The sequence below is a fragment of the Mauremys reevesii genome, linkage group 7 (assembly GCF_016161935.1).
Source record: "Mauremys reevesii isolate NIE-2019 linkage group 7, ASM1616193v1, whole genome shotgun sequence".
Classification (NCBI taxonomy): domain Eukaryota; kingdom Metazoa; phylum Chordata; order Testudines; family Geoemydidae; genus Mauremys; species Mauremys reevesii.
Window position 1 is genome coordinate 18,029,080 of NC_052629.1, and position 20,510 is coordinate 18,049,589.

Consider the following 20,510-nt stretch of genomic DNA (forward strand, 5'->3'; position numbering starts at 1 on the left):
GGTGCTTTAGAAAATCTCACCCTCAAAGTATTCTTGGGAAGCATTTGTATTCACAGCTGAATGCAGGGTTGAATTTTTTGCAGATTTGGACAGTTGTAATCTAAACGCAGCATTGCTTTTTATTAATTCACTTACAGGTATCCAGAGACAATGTGATGGGTGCACTATTATTTGTATAAATACAATGAATGAATATAGAAATGACAAAAATGGGTCACTGCTGGCCTGATCCCTATCCAAAGTCAATGCTAAGACTCCTGTTGATTTAACAGGAGATGGAATGGACCACCTATCTCTAGTCAGAACTGGCCTGCAATTGCCCAAAGTTACTTTTCAGTGCTGAATGATCAGTGGTTTTATTCACTAAGCTTCCAATGCCCACATCATTTTCACCATCTGGTGTGAGCATGAGCTACTTTCACATATGTTAGAAACTAAGGACCCAGCTCTATCACCATAGTCATGTTGAGTACCACTACTTACTTAAGTATGTACTACTCAGAATAAGTATGTGTGGCCGAATTGGGTCTTGAGATTCTAGGCCCTAATTAAACAAATCACTTAGCATGTGCTTCGATCCTATTGAAGTCAGTTAGCCATAAGCACATGATTAAAGTGAAGCATGTGCTTAAGTGCTCTCCTAAATGAAGGCCTTAGTATTGATAAGAATTATCAAAAAAAAAAAAGATTCTCCATCAGCTAAATGATTTCACAACATTTATCCTTTATGTTTCAATAAATGATATCAGCACTTCACAGACCAAATTCTGATCTCATTACACAAGTGTAAATCCAGATTAATTGTACTGACTTCAGGGCCAACACTCCAGAGTTACACAGGGTGTAACGGAGATTAGGATCTGACCCTTTACAGGAAGATTTTTTTTCAGCTATAATTACAGTAGTTCAGAGAACCATGTGACAATTCTGACAACTGCAGTGAGATTTGAATTATTTACACTTCATAATGCACTTGTAAGTGTACTGTAGCATATTGTATAACAATAATGAATTCATAATATAAGACCTCATACACTTGGGTACCACATCTTTGTTGAGACGCAAGGAAACTGTTGTGCGAGTGTAAGTGTGTGAGAGAGAATTTATGTATAAGGTGTGTGATCAGTGAGGTTTTGCTGTAGTTGCAAACAGCTGAAATAGCCTCAAAGAACAGAAGTTACATTCTTATAGCCAACCCTGAAACCATCCTTAAAATAAATAAAAAATATCCATTGCATTTAGTTTTAAATAAAGAAATAAAATTAAGCCATTAATTTAAAAAAATTCTTGTAGCAGATAGAATTTTACTCACCGACAACATCTAGGTGGTATGTGTGATTGATGGATCCATATTCATTTTCCACTATACAAGTATAATTTCCTTTGTCAGATGGGACTACACTCTCCATAATGAGACTCCAGTGCTGGTTTCGCACCTGATAGGATTTCAATAAGAGTGTTTTAAAAAGTTGATAGCACAATTTTGTACGTGTCTTTCCCACATAAAAGGAAGATATTTGTTTCCATTACACAAATGTTTTTAAAAGCCACGGCAATGCTGGATTGACAGTTCTGGAGACCAAAATCCTTTATTTAAACACAGAGCAGCTTCAGCATAGGCAGTAGCAGTGAATGCTGCCACATCCTCCTTTACCAAGGTACTTCACCCTTAAGTTGGAAAAATAGTCTTCAATGCACATTCAGTCCTCAGCCATTCTATTTCAACTGACAACAAGGGTGCCACAATTAGTACCAGTTCGGATTATGGTTTTATGACGTAGACACCAGTCCACAAGAAACTGAATTTAGATTACCAAGACATTTCACATCTGCCTCCAAAAGTTATCTGATGGTATTGGCTGTCTCACTCTAGCAGCCAGGGCTGGATTTTTCCACCGATATCCAAGGCTCTAACCCACTGATCATAGCATTACATATACAGAGTTGTTATAGAGCAAAACAAAAAACAAAAGTGCAACATTCATACTCAAGCAGATCTATTATTCTAGGAATCTAATTTATATCAACAGAGAATCTTTTCAAGAAAACAGTTCTAAAAATTCCTGTCTGATATGATATATAAGGCCATCTGAATGTTGCAAGGACAACCTTTGGAAGGTAAAAAAGGAAATTACGCCGGCATTAAAAAAACCCCTCAAAGTGGTATTGTGAAATTAACATATAGTTAGATAAACTCAAAAACTTTCTAACTTTTAGATTGAGTGATTAAATTTCTGATCAATTCTATGAACTATAAATATATCATGAAAATTATATCCAAGGTCTGTCCATCACTACCCAGGGCCCCCAACAATCTCCACCTGCCTCACCAATTAACATGAATTTGAGTAATTTTAATCATGCAAAATGGAAAACAGTGAATTCTCCCTTCCACAATTTTGTGTTCTAGAATAACTTTTAGGGGTTACAGCCAGGGGCGGCTCTACAAATCATGCTGAAAATCTGTGTCTACTAAGCTTCTTGAGTCCTTACTAAGCTTCTTTTCTGCTGTATAGTATCTGACAGTATCGCTGTAACCCCTAAAAGTTATTCTAGAAATATGTATGAAATCCTACTTATAGTATGAAATCCTACTTTCCTTTTGGTTATTATACTGGTCTTTATCTGTCAGGAAGAAACTAGTGTTGTCAATACTGTACCCATGGTGCCATACAGTTTAGCTCTGCACTTTAAAGCACATGAAAAGGTATTTTCTTTTCTTTATATCTTTCTGCTCTTTCAAGTTGGTGACAACACCAATGGCCTCCAGGGTTCAGGCATTTTATATAAGTGAACTATCAGCTCAGTCAAGGACTCTCTGTCTTGCCTTGTACCTTCACAGCTACTTATTATCTACCAGGAAATAGTCACTTTGGTTATGTGCTTTAAATAGGCCAAATCCTGGAAGAAAGTCCAAGTCTATGTGAATGGCCTGAACACTAACCAAACCACTCAGAAACGCTCTGAGTATGAGACCAGAATCTTCAGCCCTTGCTTACAATGACCAGCATGCATCTGGACAGCTGTTGCTGCTCCCAAATAGGTGGGGGTTGAGGGCTCTGGATTCATAAAACGTATAGATATAGTGATCACATGCTGGGCCTGCCCAGACTTCCTCCTACAACCTGTGCTGTGCACAGAACTACCTTGGAGCTCTGCTCCACAGGGTTCAGGGAACATGGAGTGCCCACGCATTGGTTCTCCGCTGGCTTAATCTGCCAGTGCAGTGGAAAAGTACTTGGAGCCTACTACCATGGGCAATGAAGCCTGCTCAGTATTTGCCCCTACAGGTGAAATTCAAACCTTTGCAGACGCGCTGCTATACTTACACCAGTTATTTTGCTATAAGTGGTTTAGAGGTTCTGTGCTGGCTCTATGCAAAATTGTTAATTTGTTCTATATTCTCCTAAGTATTTACAAATTTTTCATAGTATCAAGAGTTTATAATAAATAACTATTATATTCTATTTTTATGCTGCTAAGCAGCTTGCACATTACGTGTTTGGGGTCGGAAGAATATTACTGTCATATTGCCAATAAATAATGGTGGCAATTGCCATTTATTTTGGAGGCTTTACTGCTTCATGGCCTCTATTGGAAGGAAGAAAGATGAAACGTTTTCTATGCTTTTTGCCTTTCCAAGTTATATTTTTAGGATTATTTCCCAGAATAGACCAAGAATTTTTAGCCTCGATGATATCAAAACAGGACAAACAGATTGTGGATCCACAAAACAAACACCTATTCAAATAATTAATTTGGGAAGAAAATACAATCAATTATGTAACTTTTGATAGGAAAATCAGGCTTATAGCTACAACGTGAATGTAACTGATGTCAGTATAAAAAAGCAACAGTGGAAATATCCTCTCATATCCCAGAGGGGAGAGATATTGTATCTCCAGATTAGACACACAATTTAAGCCTCTCTAAATTAAACTAATCAGTTGCTGTAGAGGCCCAAAGCATTTATGACATCTTGTCACGGAATCAGATTTTTGGCTGCTAACTTGATTTATCTTGTTGGCTCACTGCCTCCATGTTGTAAATGGAATGGGGAAAGCTATTATCCTGCATTGATGGACGTTTCTCCTGATGAAGATTACTGACCTGAATGGTTAACTATAACCATCCCTAGAATCTAACAGGTCAGCCATGATTCTGAGGTGGTCCGACTTTGTTACTGAGTGCTGTACACTGTTACACTAGAAGGTGAGAAAATTTGACACACTCTTAGGTAACCTGTCTTAACCTGAGAGCTAGGGAGACCAGGGAATGAAACTAGCCCCTGTGGAGGAGGCCAGGTCAAGATCTAAACAGCACTTAATTTCCACTTATAATCGGGCCTATGTGGGTCTTATGTAGGACACAGGCCTTGTGCTGGCCTTCACAGGGGTGAATTGTACCACTGAATATGAATAACTCCAGTGACAAAGATTCAGTAACTCTTTTTGGAAGAACATTCCATACACCATTTATTAATCTTTAGCTAGGGAAACTTTTTTTTTTTTTTTTTTTACACACACTGTCCACCCTCAATATTTCCTTGTCCATTATCACCCTACTATTTCTAGTGATACCAACATAAAGCTGTCTTTAAGGTTGAGTCTCTTCAAGTTATTTCAGCATATGCACACCTCACCAAGACTAACCAGCTTTACTGTCCTTCACTTTATCCAGTTTGTCAAGGCCTTTTCTTGACCTGGGGTACCCCAATATTCCAAACACTCTGGTATTGCAGCTGTACACAGAAGGATGATCACATCCTGGCCTGTAATGTTTTGCAACCAGACCTCACTGCGAGCCGATGTCTATAATTTATAATCCATCCCTCAGTTTAGTTTTATCTTGGTATTTTTGCTTTCCAAGCATCATCTATTCATTTTATAGCCATGCTTTGCAGTATTTTCCCCCGAAATACATCACCTTGCATTTTTCCAGGTTTCATTTACTTTCTTTCTATGCTCAGGTGTTTACAGCTCCCCTTACCTTAACATCAATTTTTTTCTATTTTCTCTGCAATACCATTAATGAAAATAGGATACAACAGTGACCCTTGCATGACCCCCAATAGCACTCTAACCAAATCAGTGAAGTACTATTTTTGCTTAGTCTGTCAGCAAGTTTTTGATTCATGTCCTAGTCCTATTACAGGCCAATTCAATTTTTTTAAATAGAATCTCACTAGGCACCATATCAAAACCATACAAATTCACCTTTACGCTAATTGGAAATCTAAACTGCTTCAATGCTGATAATATTACTTTTGGTTCTAAGTAGAGCTGGTCAGAAAATGGGATTCCCCCTCCCCCCACCACCACCACACACACACACACACACACACACACACAAAATATTGAGTTTTCAGCAAAAAAATTTAAAATAAAAAACTTCTATTCAGCCATGCTGCTAAGGTGCCTCATGGGAGGTCCTAGCCACGGTGCATCATAAGGGATGTAGTCTGGCTGATGAATCCAGCCCATAAAAGAAAATAGGAGGCATGAGCCAACTGAACTACAACTCCCATGAGGCACTGCAGCAGCATTTCTGAATCAAAAGCTTTTCAGTTTTGGGGTGTTTAGTTTATTGAACAAAAGTCAAAATCACCTGCAAAATGCAGTCATTTTACAGAAAAAAAACGGTTAGTCAAAAATCCAATTTTCCACTGAAAAACAAAATTGAGAGAAAATTTTAACATTAAGAGGATGTTTGCTGTAACATGGTGAAAATGAGAGCAGACAGCCGTGTGTCGGAGTGAAACAGAGGGGTAGAAAAACGAGCACTGAGCCCTAAAAAAATGAAAGCATCATTTAAGTTGCTTATCTTCCCCTGAAAGTACTGGGCAGAGAAACTAAACAGAGGAGAGAAAAGACAATAGTGGTGACTACACAATTAAATTGTTCACAAAGACAAGCCCTATATTCTTCATTACACTTGCACTATGCTTGCCAGACTGCGAAAACAGGCAAATGTTGTTTTATTTTTTTTAGAGTAAACTTGCTCCCTCAATAGGTTTTTGCTAAGTTCTAATAACAAGCCCTTCCATGACTAGAGCTGACACATAACTGAGATGACTCATTAGCATAAAATTTTTTTAGTCCCCCAATGAGTTCCAGGGATCAGCTAAATTGCTGAAACATATTGTGTTTCTTTACCTCCCCATACAGGATGTGAATTCAGACTAGTACCAAAGCCACAAAATTCAGATCCAGATTTCAAAGCACTTTACCCCTCCCCAGTGTTCAGATCTGGGGATTTGGTTTGCCCCCATTATAAAGATGATGTCCAGTCAGCAACTTAGGTTTTGGACTGGGATTCTAAACCCTTCCAAAATTTATGGAGTTTCAGATACACAGATTAAAAATAAAATACAATGTAAATATTAAAGGGGAGTCTGAACCAAACCCCCTGAAACTAGCATGGCTCTGTATCAGAAACAGATCGACTAGTCATGCATCAATAGTATAGCATGAAAGTATTTTACAATTTCCCTGCTACTGATACTCAGTTCCACAGAGCTAGTGCAAAAAGATACATACAAAAACTATATACTCTTTCAGTTCTTACAGTTCTAAAACTATTTGTTTATCCAATATTTACCCAAGCTGAACTTAAATGTGTGAAAAGGGCTGTGGTGATGTCGTTTATCAAAACGCAGATGTGGAAACAAACACCTGTTAATACTTAAACAGTAACAACAGATAGAAGTAAATTTGCTTTCTGGGTGGTGTAGAGAAAAGTAAAGGGTCTTGTGATCTCACACAGAGTATATTTTCTTTTTAAAGTACACACTGAAAAATTACAAAATCTCTTCAAATGACCTAGCAAATACCATAGTCATTTCAGGGGGGGCAGAGGGGATCAAAAAGGCTTGGAAAAGTAAGGGGCCATTTTTCTTTGATATATGAACTCTGAGTACATCATAAAAACCATAAAAGGTTATATTTCCAGGTGTTAAAAAGCAAAGTTACTCACTGTGGAGGAATTCCCTTCTGGAGCCTACCTCCCTTCACACAGATACCCATTCTGCTATCAGGCTTGAGTGAAAATTGACTCACCACACACCTCAAATGAACAAAGTACTGGGTACTGCTATCTGATTGTGATAACGAGAACAAAAAGAAAAGAGAATAGTTTCCTTAGCTCAAGAGGGGAGGAAAAAGAAGCGTGTGGGGAGGAATGGAGGATCAGTAAACAATTTTAAATTTTCCTTCCTCTTGCCTGCTCTTTATATCTGTGTAGATTATTGGCTCTGCCAGAAGAAGAAAAGCACAGGCTGTCATGTCAAGTAGCAATGGTGGATGCGGAAGTTCTCGTCTAACCATTCTAGATCAGTTAAGTCTTTCTGGATACCTTGGTGTATTAAATTCTACAGCAGAAAGCTTTTATGTACTTTAGCCCCCGCAAGACTTTACATACAATCCAGTTTACTAAAGTCAGCATAAGATGCTGCCATGCCTGGTTAAATATGGAGCAATATATATTTAAAAAAAAAAAAAAAGTCATGTCTTAAATGTCTCCCTGCCCTACTTAATTATTCATACTGAAGTTGCAAAGTGCATACCAAGCCTTATTTGTTGGTAGGACACAAAGTTTTTCTGATTCAAGGAATTATTTTGAATAAATGTGTAATACCTCCCAAAAATCTGCTTTGGCTTCATTCTGTAACACGATCTTGGAGCACAATTTACTCTGCTTACTAGGACCACTGTCATAATCTAGGCTAAAGGTAATTATGGCAAGTAGGAAGACTGCTTACGGAAGAACAATGATGAATATGAAATGATCTGGAGGCATTTATTTGATATATGCTTGCTATGAGAAATCATAATACCGCACTCTTTTTCCATCTGTTAATCTTAAAATGGGTAGGATATTTTATGATTTAGGCTTATAGGAATATACTTTATTTTGTCTTACATCAGCTTCAAAAATACGTGTTTGTGATTTGTGGGTGAGTGGTATATATGCATTTTTTACATATATTTTTATACACATGATCAAAATTTAATTAACCCCACTTAATATTTTTAGGCTAGATATCTGTTTCCCCCCCTCACATGGTGCAAAGTGTTCAAACAATGTCGATGTTAGTACTAAAAAATGGCTACTGTTATGCTCCAAGACAGGATTAATTGTTTCTTAGTTGGCTTCAGTTTTCTAACAACTCTAAGAAAGGTGTAAACCACTGAATTGTAGCCAATTCATTAACACACTATAGTACTATGAAAGACAGACGGTGTTGCCAAGTGTACACTAATAAGGAACAGTAATTTATGGAGTAAGCAAATCAGATTGAAAACTTTTGAAGAAATAATGTTTGTTTAGGGAAATTTTCTGGGAGTTAACTCTGTGGAAATGCAAATATTGGAAAAACTGACACCTTCTACAGTAAATCTTGGTAGAAAAGAAAAAGGGGAGCCTAGAATCTGACTTCCTTAGCCCTGGGAAACAATTTTTTGCAATAGGGATGATCTGACTCAACAGCACGTGAGGCAATATGCGTGCTTGCTACAGCAGGGCATTTCAAGACAAAGCACCTTAATCTTTTAGCCTGTAAAGCAGTAATATGATTTCATCAATCTGAGTAGGGAAGAAGTGCATCGTGGTTAGAGCAGGGAGCTGGGCATCTGGGCTCTTGTTGTCTAGTCTGGGCTCTGCCTCTAATGTCTGGTCTACATGGAGGGGGGGAATCAATCTAAGTTACGCAACTTCAGCTACGTGAATAACAAAGATGAAGTCGAAGTACTTAGATCTACTTACCACAGTGTCTTCACTGCAGTGAGTTGACAGCTGACGCTCCCCCATCGACTCCGCCCACGCCTCTCACTCCGGTGGAGTACCAGAGTCGAGAGGAGAGCGCTCGGCGGTTAATTTATCGTGTCTAGAATACCCAATCCTGCGGGAAATGTAGACGAGCCCTATCTGAGTGTATCACCTTAAGCAAGTAACTTAATTTCTCTCAGCTATTTCATGTGTGTGAAAGTGCTTTAGGATCCTCAAATAAAAAGTGCTACAGTGTCATGTACAAAGTAGGAGAAGGATGAAATGCCAGGACAAAAGACTAAGCTAATCTCTCTCAATTCTTAGGAAAAAATACCTTAAATGATTAATCCAGAGGAAAAAGGAGGAAAAAACCTGAGAAAGTTAAACAAGTATTTGCCACATTCCTTGGCATTGTTATGCTGTACGCTTACTTACACTAAATTTCATAAATCAAACTGAATTCAGAAGTTTTACAACTCGAAATCACTATATTCACTTCTCAACTCAAGAAATATGAAACAATATAATTAGATGCTCAAGAAAGTCTTTGCATCCATGAAGACATTTCTTTATCAAAGCAATTTTCAGAAGCTTTTCTGGAGATGCTGACATGAATTGGATACAGACTGTGCTAAGGATGAGTAAACTCCTTACATAAGTCTACCTGTAAATACACCCATAATGAAGGTTTCCTCTATGCTCCCATCTGCTTATGTGCGCAGATCACAACTTTTTTTCTTTGCTTTTTTTTTTTTTTTTTTGAAGGCGGGGGAGAAGTGACGAGCTAAAGGCATATGCCATGCTCCCCACATTCGTTAAAGACCCTACTGTGCAGTCCCCGTATATAGATTTGGTGGGAGTGGGAGGAGACAAGGATTCTGCCATAATGTATACTACTGCCTCCTGCGCATGTCTGGAAACTCTTCTCCCGTGGTGGGATTTCTAGAACTGTCTGAGGAAGTCAGTGGCAGCATGGCTGTGGCAGATGCCATGCTGGATTGAGCTGGCCTGGAGCTGTGGGGCAAGGTGGAAATTATGATTCTTGCGCAGACACTTCCCCTCAAACACGTTCAATCCGGTGTATGAACAAATTCATGTTCAACAAAGGCTAGGATACACTGACCAAATTCTGACTTTTGATCTGACCTGCTCCAGAGGTTAAAGGTTAGTGCACTACACCAGTGCACTACCTGGTCCCCCTAAACCTCCCTTTTAATCAGTAACTACTAGTTGAGACTGAAACTTCTTATCTTAAACTATTTAAAATTCAAACAAAGCCTTGTAAGTAAGTAAGTAATTGCTGTTACTTTCCCTCAAACTCTGCTTCCCATTTCAGTTTCACAGACCATAAACTCCACAGAAAATAACAACTTTTGACTTCCGACCCTTCGTTCATTAAACTCTCTGTAATCACCAATGTAGCTTGTTGTATTTAACAATGCAGCTGAATGTTCCATGATACTAGAGCTGAAAGCTTGGGCTGCTAAGATCTGATCTGTAAAAAATATGTTCTGCAAAGTTATTTTTCTCTTAGTTTTCCAAATAAGCCCTCAAAAGTATCTTCAAATATATTTATATTCTCTGAGACTGAATCTGTTTTAAAAAAAAAAGTTTTAAAACTGAGCTTGCAAGCTCAATAATGGCCAAAATAGACAGAAGAAAGGCAAGATGAACTAATTTTCTTTAGAGGACTTTTAGTGATTCAAAGCCTGATCTAAAGTCCTTTGAGAGATTTTCTGTTGACTCTAATAGGCTTTGGATCAGACCCATACTGCAGATGAGAAATGGCAATAAAATGCAATCTTACCTTGTATCCACCAATGCGATGCTCTTGTTTAAATTCTTTTCCATTCTTTAACCATCGCATGGTTGGTGTTGGGTTTCCCATAGCCGGGCAACGAAATTTGACAGTGTTAGCTGCTGGGACTGCATGCAATCTTTTCTCCATTTTGTCAGTGTGTGTCCAGTAGGGCGCTCCTGTTTCCAAAAATTAAATATTCAACAATAAGTATCTACAAACTGTTCTGAGCTCCCTTCCCACTGCCAGAAGGTTTCGCTCTTGGTTTTGCAAGAATTGTCCGTGGGAGACAGTGTCGTTTAGAATTAGCACATGAGTGGGGGGGGGGGTCTCATGCTTCTGAGTTCTAATCACAGTTCTGCTGCTGACTCACTATGGTTAAGAGAACTATACCTCTAATTTACTTCACCAAGTCTCAGAAGTTACAAGGATCTAAAAGTGGGAGACATTACATGCCAAAGGGCAAATTTGGACTCAATTCATTTTTGCATATGTATTTTGACTGGCCACAGCTCAGTTAACAGAACTTCCCATGTCAGGAATATGAATTATCTGAGAAGATGCGGGTGGCCAAATCAGTCAAGTACACCAACAGCAAGAGGCAGACCCTGTCCAAGAACACTCTGCTGTGTAGGGTTTGCAGAGTGGTGGTCTCAGCATGGATTTGGAGGACAGCCAGACTCAAGTCAGCAAAATTGCTTTCTCATCAGGACGTGGCCTTTTTTTTTTTGGGGAGGATGGGAAGAAGAGTGCGCAGCATTCAGCCACAATTTGGCAACATCTGTATTAAAGGTTACCGGATTTTAAAAAAATGGATGATACAAGGACAAAGTTGCAACCTTTGGATTTCTTCACTCTCATGAGTTTGTCAAGATCCTTCAAACCAAAACTTCAGTGGATAGAAAAGCCCAATGTGGTTGTACAAAAATGCTCACATATCTGTGAGCCTACATTTACATGGATGACTATCATTACTGCACTCAAATGGATGTTTAGACCTCCAGATACTCGTTTCCATCTGTAGTTACAGCCAGTGCTCACACACATAAATAAATGTGATATGTGCGTGTGTGCAAGAGGGCTTCTGGTGTCTAAAAAGTGGGCCCTTAATATAGCATGTACCAAAATCATAAACGTGATAAAAAAATTGAAACCAGTCTGTTTTTACCCTGTGAATGCGGCGTTTGGAAAAAAATTACATGTTTGAGATATATATATACATACACACACACACACATATATACACACACACACACACACACACACAAATAGATAATAGCTGATGCCCATGAGTCATGGAAGTCTATTAGCACTGTCTATATAAGCCATGCACAGTACCAGTTTCCCACACACTGTCAGTTCAACTCAATTTTGAACTGCCCTAACATCCCTATTACACTAGATCTAGTCGTCTCAAGCAGAGTGTGTACTACTTGAGCTAAACTGCATAGTGGTTTCATAACACAGTTTTAATTAAGCCACCTTACCTGTTTAAAAAAAAAAATCAAGATCTGTTTAACAGTAGGAAATATTAATTTATTTTACAATGGCTTCTTCCTGAAATCAATCAGATTAGCATGGAATTTTTAGGACTAAAGGGGTCTAGAAAAATAATTCTACTTCTCTCAGCCCTGTTTCATTTCCTTCATTAACAGTCTAGCACTCCACTATAAATAAACTCTTCCGTTCTTCAAATATTTATAGCACTTTTTACAATTGGTAAAAGCTCAGAAATCCTGTGACCGCCCCCCCCTCAAAATAAAAATACAGCTGGACAGAAATACAGGAATAATTTATTTAACAACCTCTACTCCATAAAGAAAAACATTCCAAAAGCAAGTCTTAAAATGATGCTAGATACGATAAGTGGTTTTTTTTAGCCTGAAGAAGCAATTAGTGTTAAAATTAATGAACTAGAAAAGCAAAGTAAATTTGCACATGTAGTTGAAACGTAAGATCAGGTAACATGTAACTATTTGGAATTAAACTGCAGGACCAAGAAATTGCTAAATGATCCAAAGTGAATAAAGATGCAGAGGAAAACACCATTAAAATTATCCGCTAAAAACAGTATTACCCTTACACACCAAAGGCTCCTTCAACAAATTGAAGTAGTAAGACTAAAGGAATTTACTTCATATAGCAAAAAGTGAATTACATTAAAACTACATCAAGCAAAGGGAGAATTACATTAAAGTACTAATACATAAAAAGAATATTTTCTCCACACCATTAAACATATTCAACAAGGTAGTGCAATGTGATCAAACAGATATGCTCACTGGACCAAATCCATGATTCCTGAAGTCAGATTAAACTTGATTTTCACAAGCAATCCACTAACCTACCTGGCCATTTATTTATTCTGGGCTCCTCACTGAGATATCTGAGTGCCTACAGAGAGCTGAGTGCATGCAATCCTTCCTGCCATGTGTGTAGCACCAACCCAGCAGCTTCACAGCCAATACTATAACCAGACTTGGAAGGATTCAATTTTTATTGGTAAATGTCAGGAAACATTGATTTCACACACACAAACCAATGAAAAAATATTTCCATCAAAAATAATCAACTTTTAAAAATAAGCATCTGCTTGAGAGTTTATCAGAGTTTGTTTTAAGGATATTTACGTTGTATTTTTTGACGTGATGTTCAAAATTTGTGTTTTAACAGTTGTAAAGCTTTGAGTGTTTGAACCACAGCATCTACCGTCATTAAATAATTATTGTTTAACCTCCCCATAATTTCTGCAACTGTGAAAATTTTAAAATCAATAAAAAGGAAAAAGCTTCAAAATAAACATTAATATGATCCATCGAAATTATCAAAAATAAAAATCAAATTCTGCCAAGCCTAATGATAACACACAGGCTGTAGTCAAGTCCACGGCATGCACTGACTCGAGCATACAACATGAGAGAGTGTGTGTGCATGTTTGTGTGCGCACGGGGTTTGCAGCTACCCAGTGGAACCCCATAATTGCAGACTCTCCTCCCCCTTCCATATTGTCATGAAGGAAACTGCTCCACAATTTACTGGGCTGGACCGAGTCCTCCTGGGAGGCTTGTCTGCAGAATATTCCTCCCAGCACAGTGGAACCAAGGCAATCAGGGTCCAGACCTTAGTTGGAAGAAGGGTCCCAAAACCAATGCCAGTTTGGGCAATTAAATTTCTAGTTAATTAGTATATTTCTACTGCACTAAGACATATCTTTTCGTGTTAATAATCAATCCTTCAAAGGGCTTTATGGTATTTCCTTAGACAATCATTGAGAGATATTTTAGCAACATACCAATTTTTTTTTAAAAAACAGAAATAAAAAGAAAGAGACAGAAGCATTTACAGACCTGTAATATCCATCTTCATTTTGTTTTGGTTTATTAACGAGAAGAAATTATCAAAGAAAAACAAGGCAGCTTTTCTTCCTTTCTAGATTAACTTCTGACCAATTGTGCTTTTTACTGGCTTAGGGAAAAATAACTTTTACCAGATTGTAAGCAGGGTTGTTACCCGCTCCTGTTCTTCGGGGCTTAAAACAATCCAGGGGAGGGTTGTGGCTGGGGCAAGAAGCCTGGGCTGATTGGGGGAAAGCAGGCTTAGCTGGGGCCATGCCCCAATCAGGCCCAGCTGGCTCCTATAAAAGGCTGTGAGCCAGAGGCCCAGGCAGTCTCCCGCTGGCTGTAGAGGGAGAAGGGCCTGGCTGTAGGGAGCTAGAGACAGGGTACCTGAGTGGAGCAGGGCTGGAGAAAGGCAGAGGAGCTGGGGAGCTCCAGCCTGGAAAGCCCCAGGCTGTGGCCTAGCATAAGACCAACAGGTACTGGGGGTTGCAGAGGGAAGCTCAGGGGTAGGCAAAGTCAGCAGGTCCAAACCCAATCTTGCCAGTGATGAGTAGGCTGATACTGCAGTCTGCCCCAGGGCGTGGGGGCTAGACAAAGACTGGCAGTAGCTATATACTGAGGTGAGGTGGGAATAGTGGGTGGGGTTTTCCCGGGGAGGGGAGACCCTGAGAGAAAGGGGTTACTGCCAGGGGGCAGCATCCCAGCTAACAGGGCACCAAAGTCCAGAGAGGGACACGGGGGGCCAAGCAGTAGTGGAACACCGGCCTGCAGCGGGTGCTCCAGGCTGGAAATAGAGTTAATTCCCAGAAGTCACCAGCAGGAGGTGCTGCAGGGGTGAGTCTGCACATCTACACAGATCTTCTAAAAACAAGACTCAATACATGTTAATACTTCTGCAGGATCTTTTTATGAGTGAAACTGATCACATACGATCTTTGCTAACTAGACACTTAAATGTATACAGGTAGTTACAGTACATCACTTTAAAGTTCACAGATGAACTGGTGAGAATTACTGATTACTTTTAGAAGTCACCTTAGCTAAGAAAATATTCTGCTGACCTGCTGGGTACTTGACTACAGATGTATTAAAGCTAATCAGGCAAATCCCGTACAGGCAAACTTGAAATTAGACAATGCAGAAGACTCTTTTGCTTCAGGATTTACAAAGTCTTACAAAAAGTATCCAATAAACACAAATATAAAAGATGTCAACTGCACTGAAGCTTGACTAAAATCCACCTCCAGCAGGCAACACCCCACTTTAAGTGACCACCTCAAACTATCCTGAAGGTTTCCAGTGCAATTGAATTTGACCTTTACTTAAAAACCACTGCTACTGGACATCCAATTTTTGCTTCTCCCTTGAGAGGGTTTCCATTCTCTGCAGTTTGTTTGCACTTTTTTATCACTTATCACCATATAGACAGACATAGCTTATAACTATATGGCTTATCCTTCTGGATATTCTTCGAGTTTCAAAAGGAAGACTTCAGGTTTAAATACAGGATGTTTTAAAACAAACGCTCATACTGCCAATATATTATTATTTAACTGAAAGGAAATGGTTTAAAAGGAGATGGAGAGGAAGGAACTGGATGTTCACAGGACTAAGTTGGAATATGATGCCTTTCATATATTAGAATTCAGTCCAAGTCAGAAGTGACCTGCCTGATGGTCATTCAGTGGCCCATGTGAAATGACAGTTGGGGGGCTCAGTCCAGTTATTCATGGACAAGCATCCAGATCACACAAATCATCCCAACTGATACTCATGTCAGCATTCTCGGCAACAAGCACAAGAGCTAAAACGATCCGTCAAATTGCTGACCGCCCGTCAACTCCCATTGATGTCAGCGGTGCATTAAATATGATGTGACCAAGCAGCAAATGGTGGCAATGCACTCCCATTGAGGCCAAGAGAAGCTGGGGATGCACGGCACCATGTAGCAGGCATTCTGTGACTTGCAAGACTGGGCCCGGAATCAGCATTTGTGACCAATAGCCTTGTAGCCCCTAGAGGTGGCCCTCAAAACCAGGATGGAGGCAGACTGTCAGGTCAGTGATGGGGAGGCTTGAACTGGCACTAAAGCTATTCCGTGGAGAGAGGATTTTATTTTCTAGTACATTCAGCCCAGCACCACTAATCACTTAAACAAAAGCTGGAAGCAATAGAAACCCATTCAGGAGACTATCTGGGACAAATCTACCCCACTGTTTTCTGACAGTTCAAATATCTGTCAACATGTAAGGATACCAAACACAGAATTATATATTCTGTGCACGCCCTTCACTTAAAAAAAATGCACATAGGCCAAAATGATCAAACTTAGTTGCCTACATTTATGCTCCTAAATCCATGTTTAGTCACCTACATAAAAGCAGCCTGGTTTCAAAGCTGCTGAGCACTTGCAGCACCCATGAACGGCAAGGGGAGTTGTGTGTTCTTGGCACCTTTGAAATAAGACTGCATTTATCTACAGATTTAGAATCATAGATTAGGGTTGGAAGGGACCTCAGAAGGTCATCTAGTCCAACCCCCTGCTCAAAGCAGGACCAATCCCCAGACAGATTTTTACCCCAGTTCCCTAAATGGCCCCCTCAAGGATTGAACTCACAACCCTCGGTTCAGCAGACCAATGCTCAAACCACCGAGCTATCCAGATTTAGGTGCCTTCATTTGAAAACTTCGGCCATACAAAATATATTTGTAACCAAATAAATGTATAAATAGTATTTTAAAAGACATTTTTTAAAAGTAGTGAATAAAACCACATAAAATGTTTGCTTTATTTCTAAGCATCCAGGATTGAGAATGCCAAGGTTTGGTTTCCTGAGAAGGCACTGCAGCCATTTCCTTCCCCACCCTTGCAAGAACCAGGAAGACGACCTAGGAAACCAGGAAGACGATCTAGGGCTTCCATTTGCAGGCACGAAGAGCAGTTTGGGAAAGCCTTATTAAAGAGAACTCTAACAGTTGTCTTTCCTATCACAGATTCTGTTTCTTTGTGTTTACGCCTAAAAATTAAACAAACTTTTATTTTGCTACACAAAATGAGTTTTTAATATGCAAAGTCTAAGGTTACATCATCAGTGTCATTTTGAGCAGCAAGAATGCAAATGAACCTTGCTAATCTGGACATCCTAAAATCATTGGTCTTTCTCCCTCTTCTCAGCAAAGAGTTAGCAGTGGCCTACAATGAAGACTCATATTACAAGAATGTCACTACTGTGGCAAAATACACTACAGAACATATAAATAATAGTAGTAAATTAAACTTGTTAAATAAGCAAACAAAGCACTTTTGTGAGGCAGCAGTCTGGACTTTGCCTCTTTGCTCACTTTAGTCATTCACAACATTCATTCCATCAAATGTCTCTCCCACAGTTATTAGTGTGGTTCAGAAGCTCCACTGTATTGACTAACTTGTTAAAAAATGCCACAAAAATCTTTTCAGCAAGTGTAAAACAAACTTGAAGATGGTAGTTTAAATATGGACGTTCCCTAAAACACGCAACACAGAATTATGCTCTCATGTGCATTTGCTATATTCACCAGCTTTGACTATGAAACTCTGTTTTTAAAGGAAATGTCTCTTTTCCAAACTTGTCAGTTATCCTTGCCACCACATTCCTTTGTCAATGCAGCCTAGAGCTGCTTAATCTCGGCCACTTTAAGATGCACCTGTGAATTAGACTGGGTTAATCGCACTGACAGATGGCAGGGGCCAAACAGTCAGCTAAGAAATTATATAATTTAAATAGCATCTAACGTTTCACAGCATATTATATGCCAAAGGAGAGCTAATTACAAAGCAGCCTGAAGAATGAATGTACTGCTTGACTGCTACATACTGTAACGATATGACACCTCTAATGCATGATCTTTAAGTAAGTTAATGTGAAATGTAACAATCTATGTTCTTTAAGTCAGTGATACTACAAAAGTGTGCACAATGACACACTACCAGTAATCCACAAGCTTTTGATAATAATTCCGTGAAGCCACATAAGAAATCAGTATGAATATATTTTTGCTCCTAGTGATTGATCCATTTAGGCCATATTAATAACTCTCTAAATAATCAAAAGGGAAGGAAGTTTAATGTCCACATAGGTTTCAGATTCTTTTAACCCACTTTCACATTAACTGAGTAGCATAAATGTTCAAGTTTAGTTGGACTAATTAGAGAAAGTGCTTTCCATGGGATCAAATCCTGCAGTCCTCACTCCAGGAATAAATCCCATTGTCTCCAAGTCCATTAATTATCTCCAGTAGAACTTCTGCCTGAGTAAAGGCTGCAGGATTTAGTCCATTAAGGTTCAGTTAAAAATAGTTCCAAACCACCTTTTAATTAACTCATTCTCAAACAGATTATTTTTCTTTAAACTTCAAATCAGACACAAGAGCAGAAAGTGAAAGGGGATGATAGTTTATAAATTGGACTCCATAACACAAAAATGGTTAACTTTAATTTAGGAAGAAGGAAAACTACTAAAAAGTTAATGATAAGCTAAGATAGAAAGAACAGACCAGTAAAACAAACTGGGTATGCAACAATGTTAGTTTATTTTCATGTTCCAGTGTCATGAAATATGTTATACAGAGAAAACAGTTGGGAAAAGTTATTGCTATTTGATATCACATGCATTAAAGAGCCAAGAAGCCAAGTAGTTGACAGTGCAAAAGGTTAGAAAGCAACTACTTTCCACATGGATCCTGCCAGTCACCTCCAGCAGTCAGCTGTTACTTACTCATATGGTTGTTGTCATTCACAAAATCCTCTGAGCCATCATTGTCATCTTCATCATCTCCAGATGAAAGAGCATCTGCATATTAAAGATGATCATATCTTTTATACGATGCATTTTGTAGCACACACAATTTCCTACACTTTAGAACACCTAAACAAGGTACATCTGGATTAGATTTTCTTTAAATGTGCCGAAGTTAAATGAGCAGCAAACCCAATCATAAAATGTGTATTATTCTTGCAAAACCTATTAAAACTGGGTAATAATCCTGAAATTGCTGTAAAGATTTCAAAGCAAGGTTGCTAATTACAGAAAATCTATTTCTTTCCAATTATGATTCTTTTCTTCTTAAAATCTCTAATTGTCTCAGGAATGATTTGTCACTAGACAGATTATAGGATGCAGGTAACACAGCAACATGCAGAACTGCGTGGTTGGTTCTAGGATATGCTTATACTTCTCATAAATACATTACACAGGCTGTTTTATCATTGTGGTCACTCTGTATAATCTAATCCAGTAATTTACACATAAAGCAAAAGGTCACATCTTCAGGTGGTGTAAATCAGCATAGGTCCATTGAAGTAAATGAAGTATTATGCCAATTTACACCTTTTCAGGATCTGGCTCAAGGGGAAAATATTAGAAACTTCACTATATGAAAGGCTATTCTGTGTATCCTACTTTATGTCTCACTGGACTTCTTCAAATTAGAACAGAATGTAGTTTCATATAGCACTTTTAATACTGAAAATTGCTACTACATGCAAGATCTGTGTTCAGCTCACTCACCTGTAATATTTACAATGAAGTATAGAGTATCACTTTCTGTAGTCCTAACAGCAGTGCAAGCATAGAGGCCCGAATCTCTGGGTGCAGCATCTTTAATTTGCAAGTATTCCCCACTAATCACTGTTCTATTATTAGGCCCCAACTGGACCCCATCTTTAGTCCAAATGATGGCATCTTTCAACTGACAACGTAACTTAAGTGGATCGCCTGGAAGTGCTGAGTACACATCTGGCTGAGAAATTTGGTATTTGGTTGGTGGCTCTGCAAAAGTGGAAGGAAGGAGGAAAAAGAAAAAGGGAAAGGAGAGAATTGCCAACAAAAGTCAGTAAAGGTCCCTTTCATCCACAGAAATTAAGTTATGTTAAGAAAATGTTTAATTATCAGATTCTCCCAGCAACCTGTTTCATAAAATTGAAAGGCATGCAGTTATGGAGCACATTTTGCTTGTGAAAAGTAAACCACAAAGAAAGTCCCTGCCAAAGCATCAGTGGTCCTTCCTCTCTTCATTGGGACAGCTTTGCGTGTGATTATAAAGAGGCACATCACACAACTGTTTCTTATTGTATGTTAATCCTGTAACATTCTTATTGTGTGTTAACCAAAAGCTGCCTACAAAATATTCTAATTCTGGACAGGTGAATGTCTCAGAGTCTGAGATTCTGAAGATCTCAAGGCAATTTTGGGGAGGGGGGTGACTCACAAAACTAATTCAAAATTGAGGACATTTACTTCATCCCTGTACTTAAATGAATCAATATTTTCCCCAAGAGAAATTAGAAATAGAAACAAAACATTTTTCTACCTGAGAGGTTCTGAATAGGGATAAGGTGATACAAGAACAAAATCTAAGCTTGCATAAATCCATTGCTTATACACAGCATACATGACTAATTTATCCCCTCACTCTGGCACCTCTCTGCTCCTTTTTCAAACTTTCTATATTTGTTTTCCATACTGCCCACTCTCTGCTCCAGCTTACAGTCATATTTTTCAATTGAATTAGTTCTCGTCAGTTCTTATTTCACGCTCTCTCCTGAGTAGAATGTGAACACCTAGTGACAT

At 38.8% G+C, this 20,510-nt stretch overlaps 1 protein-coding gene across 10 annotated transcripts in view; it reads right to left on the bottom strand.

The window, feature by feature from the left end:
* Window positions 1-20,510, bottom strand: part of FGFR2 (fibroblast growth factor receptor 2) — a 105,903-nt gene that overhangs the window by 56,819 nt on the left and 28,574 nt on the right. For 7 of the 10 annotated variants that reach the window (XM_039480768.1, XM_039480764.1, XM_039480763.1 and 4 more), the window contains 4 exons: window positions 19,449-19,709; window positions 18,657-18,731; window positions 10,574-10,743; window positions 1,313-1,436 (listed from right to left, as the gene is read on the bottom strand). In XM_039480768.1, the coding sequence (XP_039336702.1) occupies window positions 1,313-1,436; window positions 10,574-10,743; window positions 18,657-18,731; window positions 19,449-19,709 (630 nt within the window). The remainder of the gene's footprint in view (window positions 1-1,312; window positions 1,437-10,573; window positions 10,744-18,656; window positions 18,732-19,448; window positions 19,710-20,510) is intronic. The other 3 variants (XM_039480771.1, XM_039480770.1, XM_039480772.1) reach the window with 1 other exon arrangement.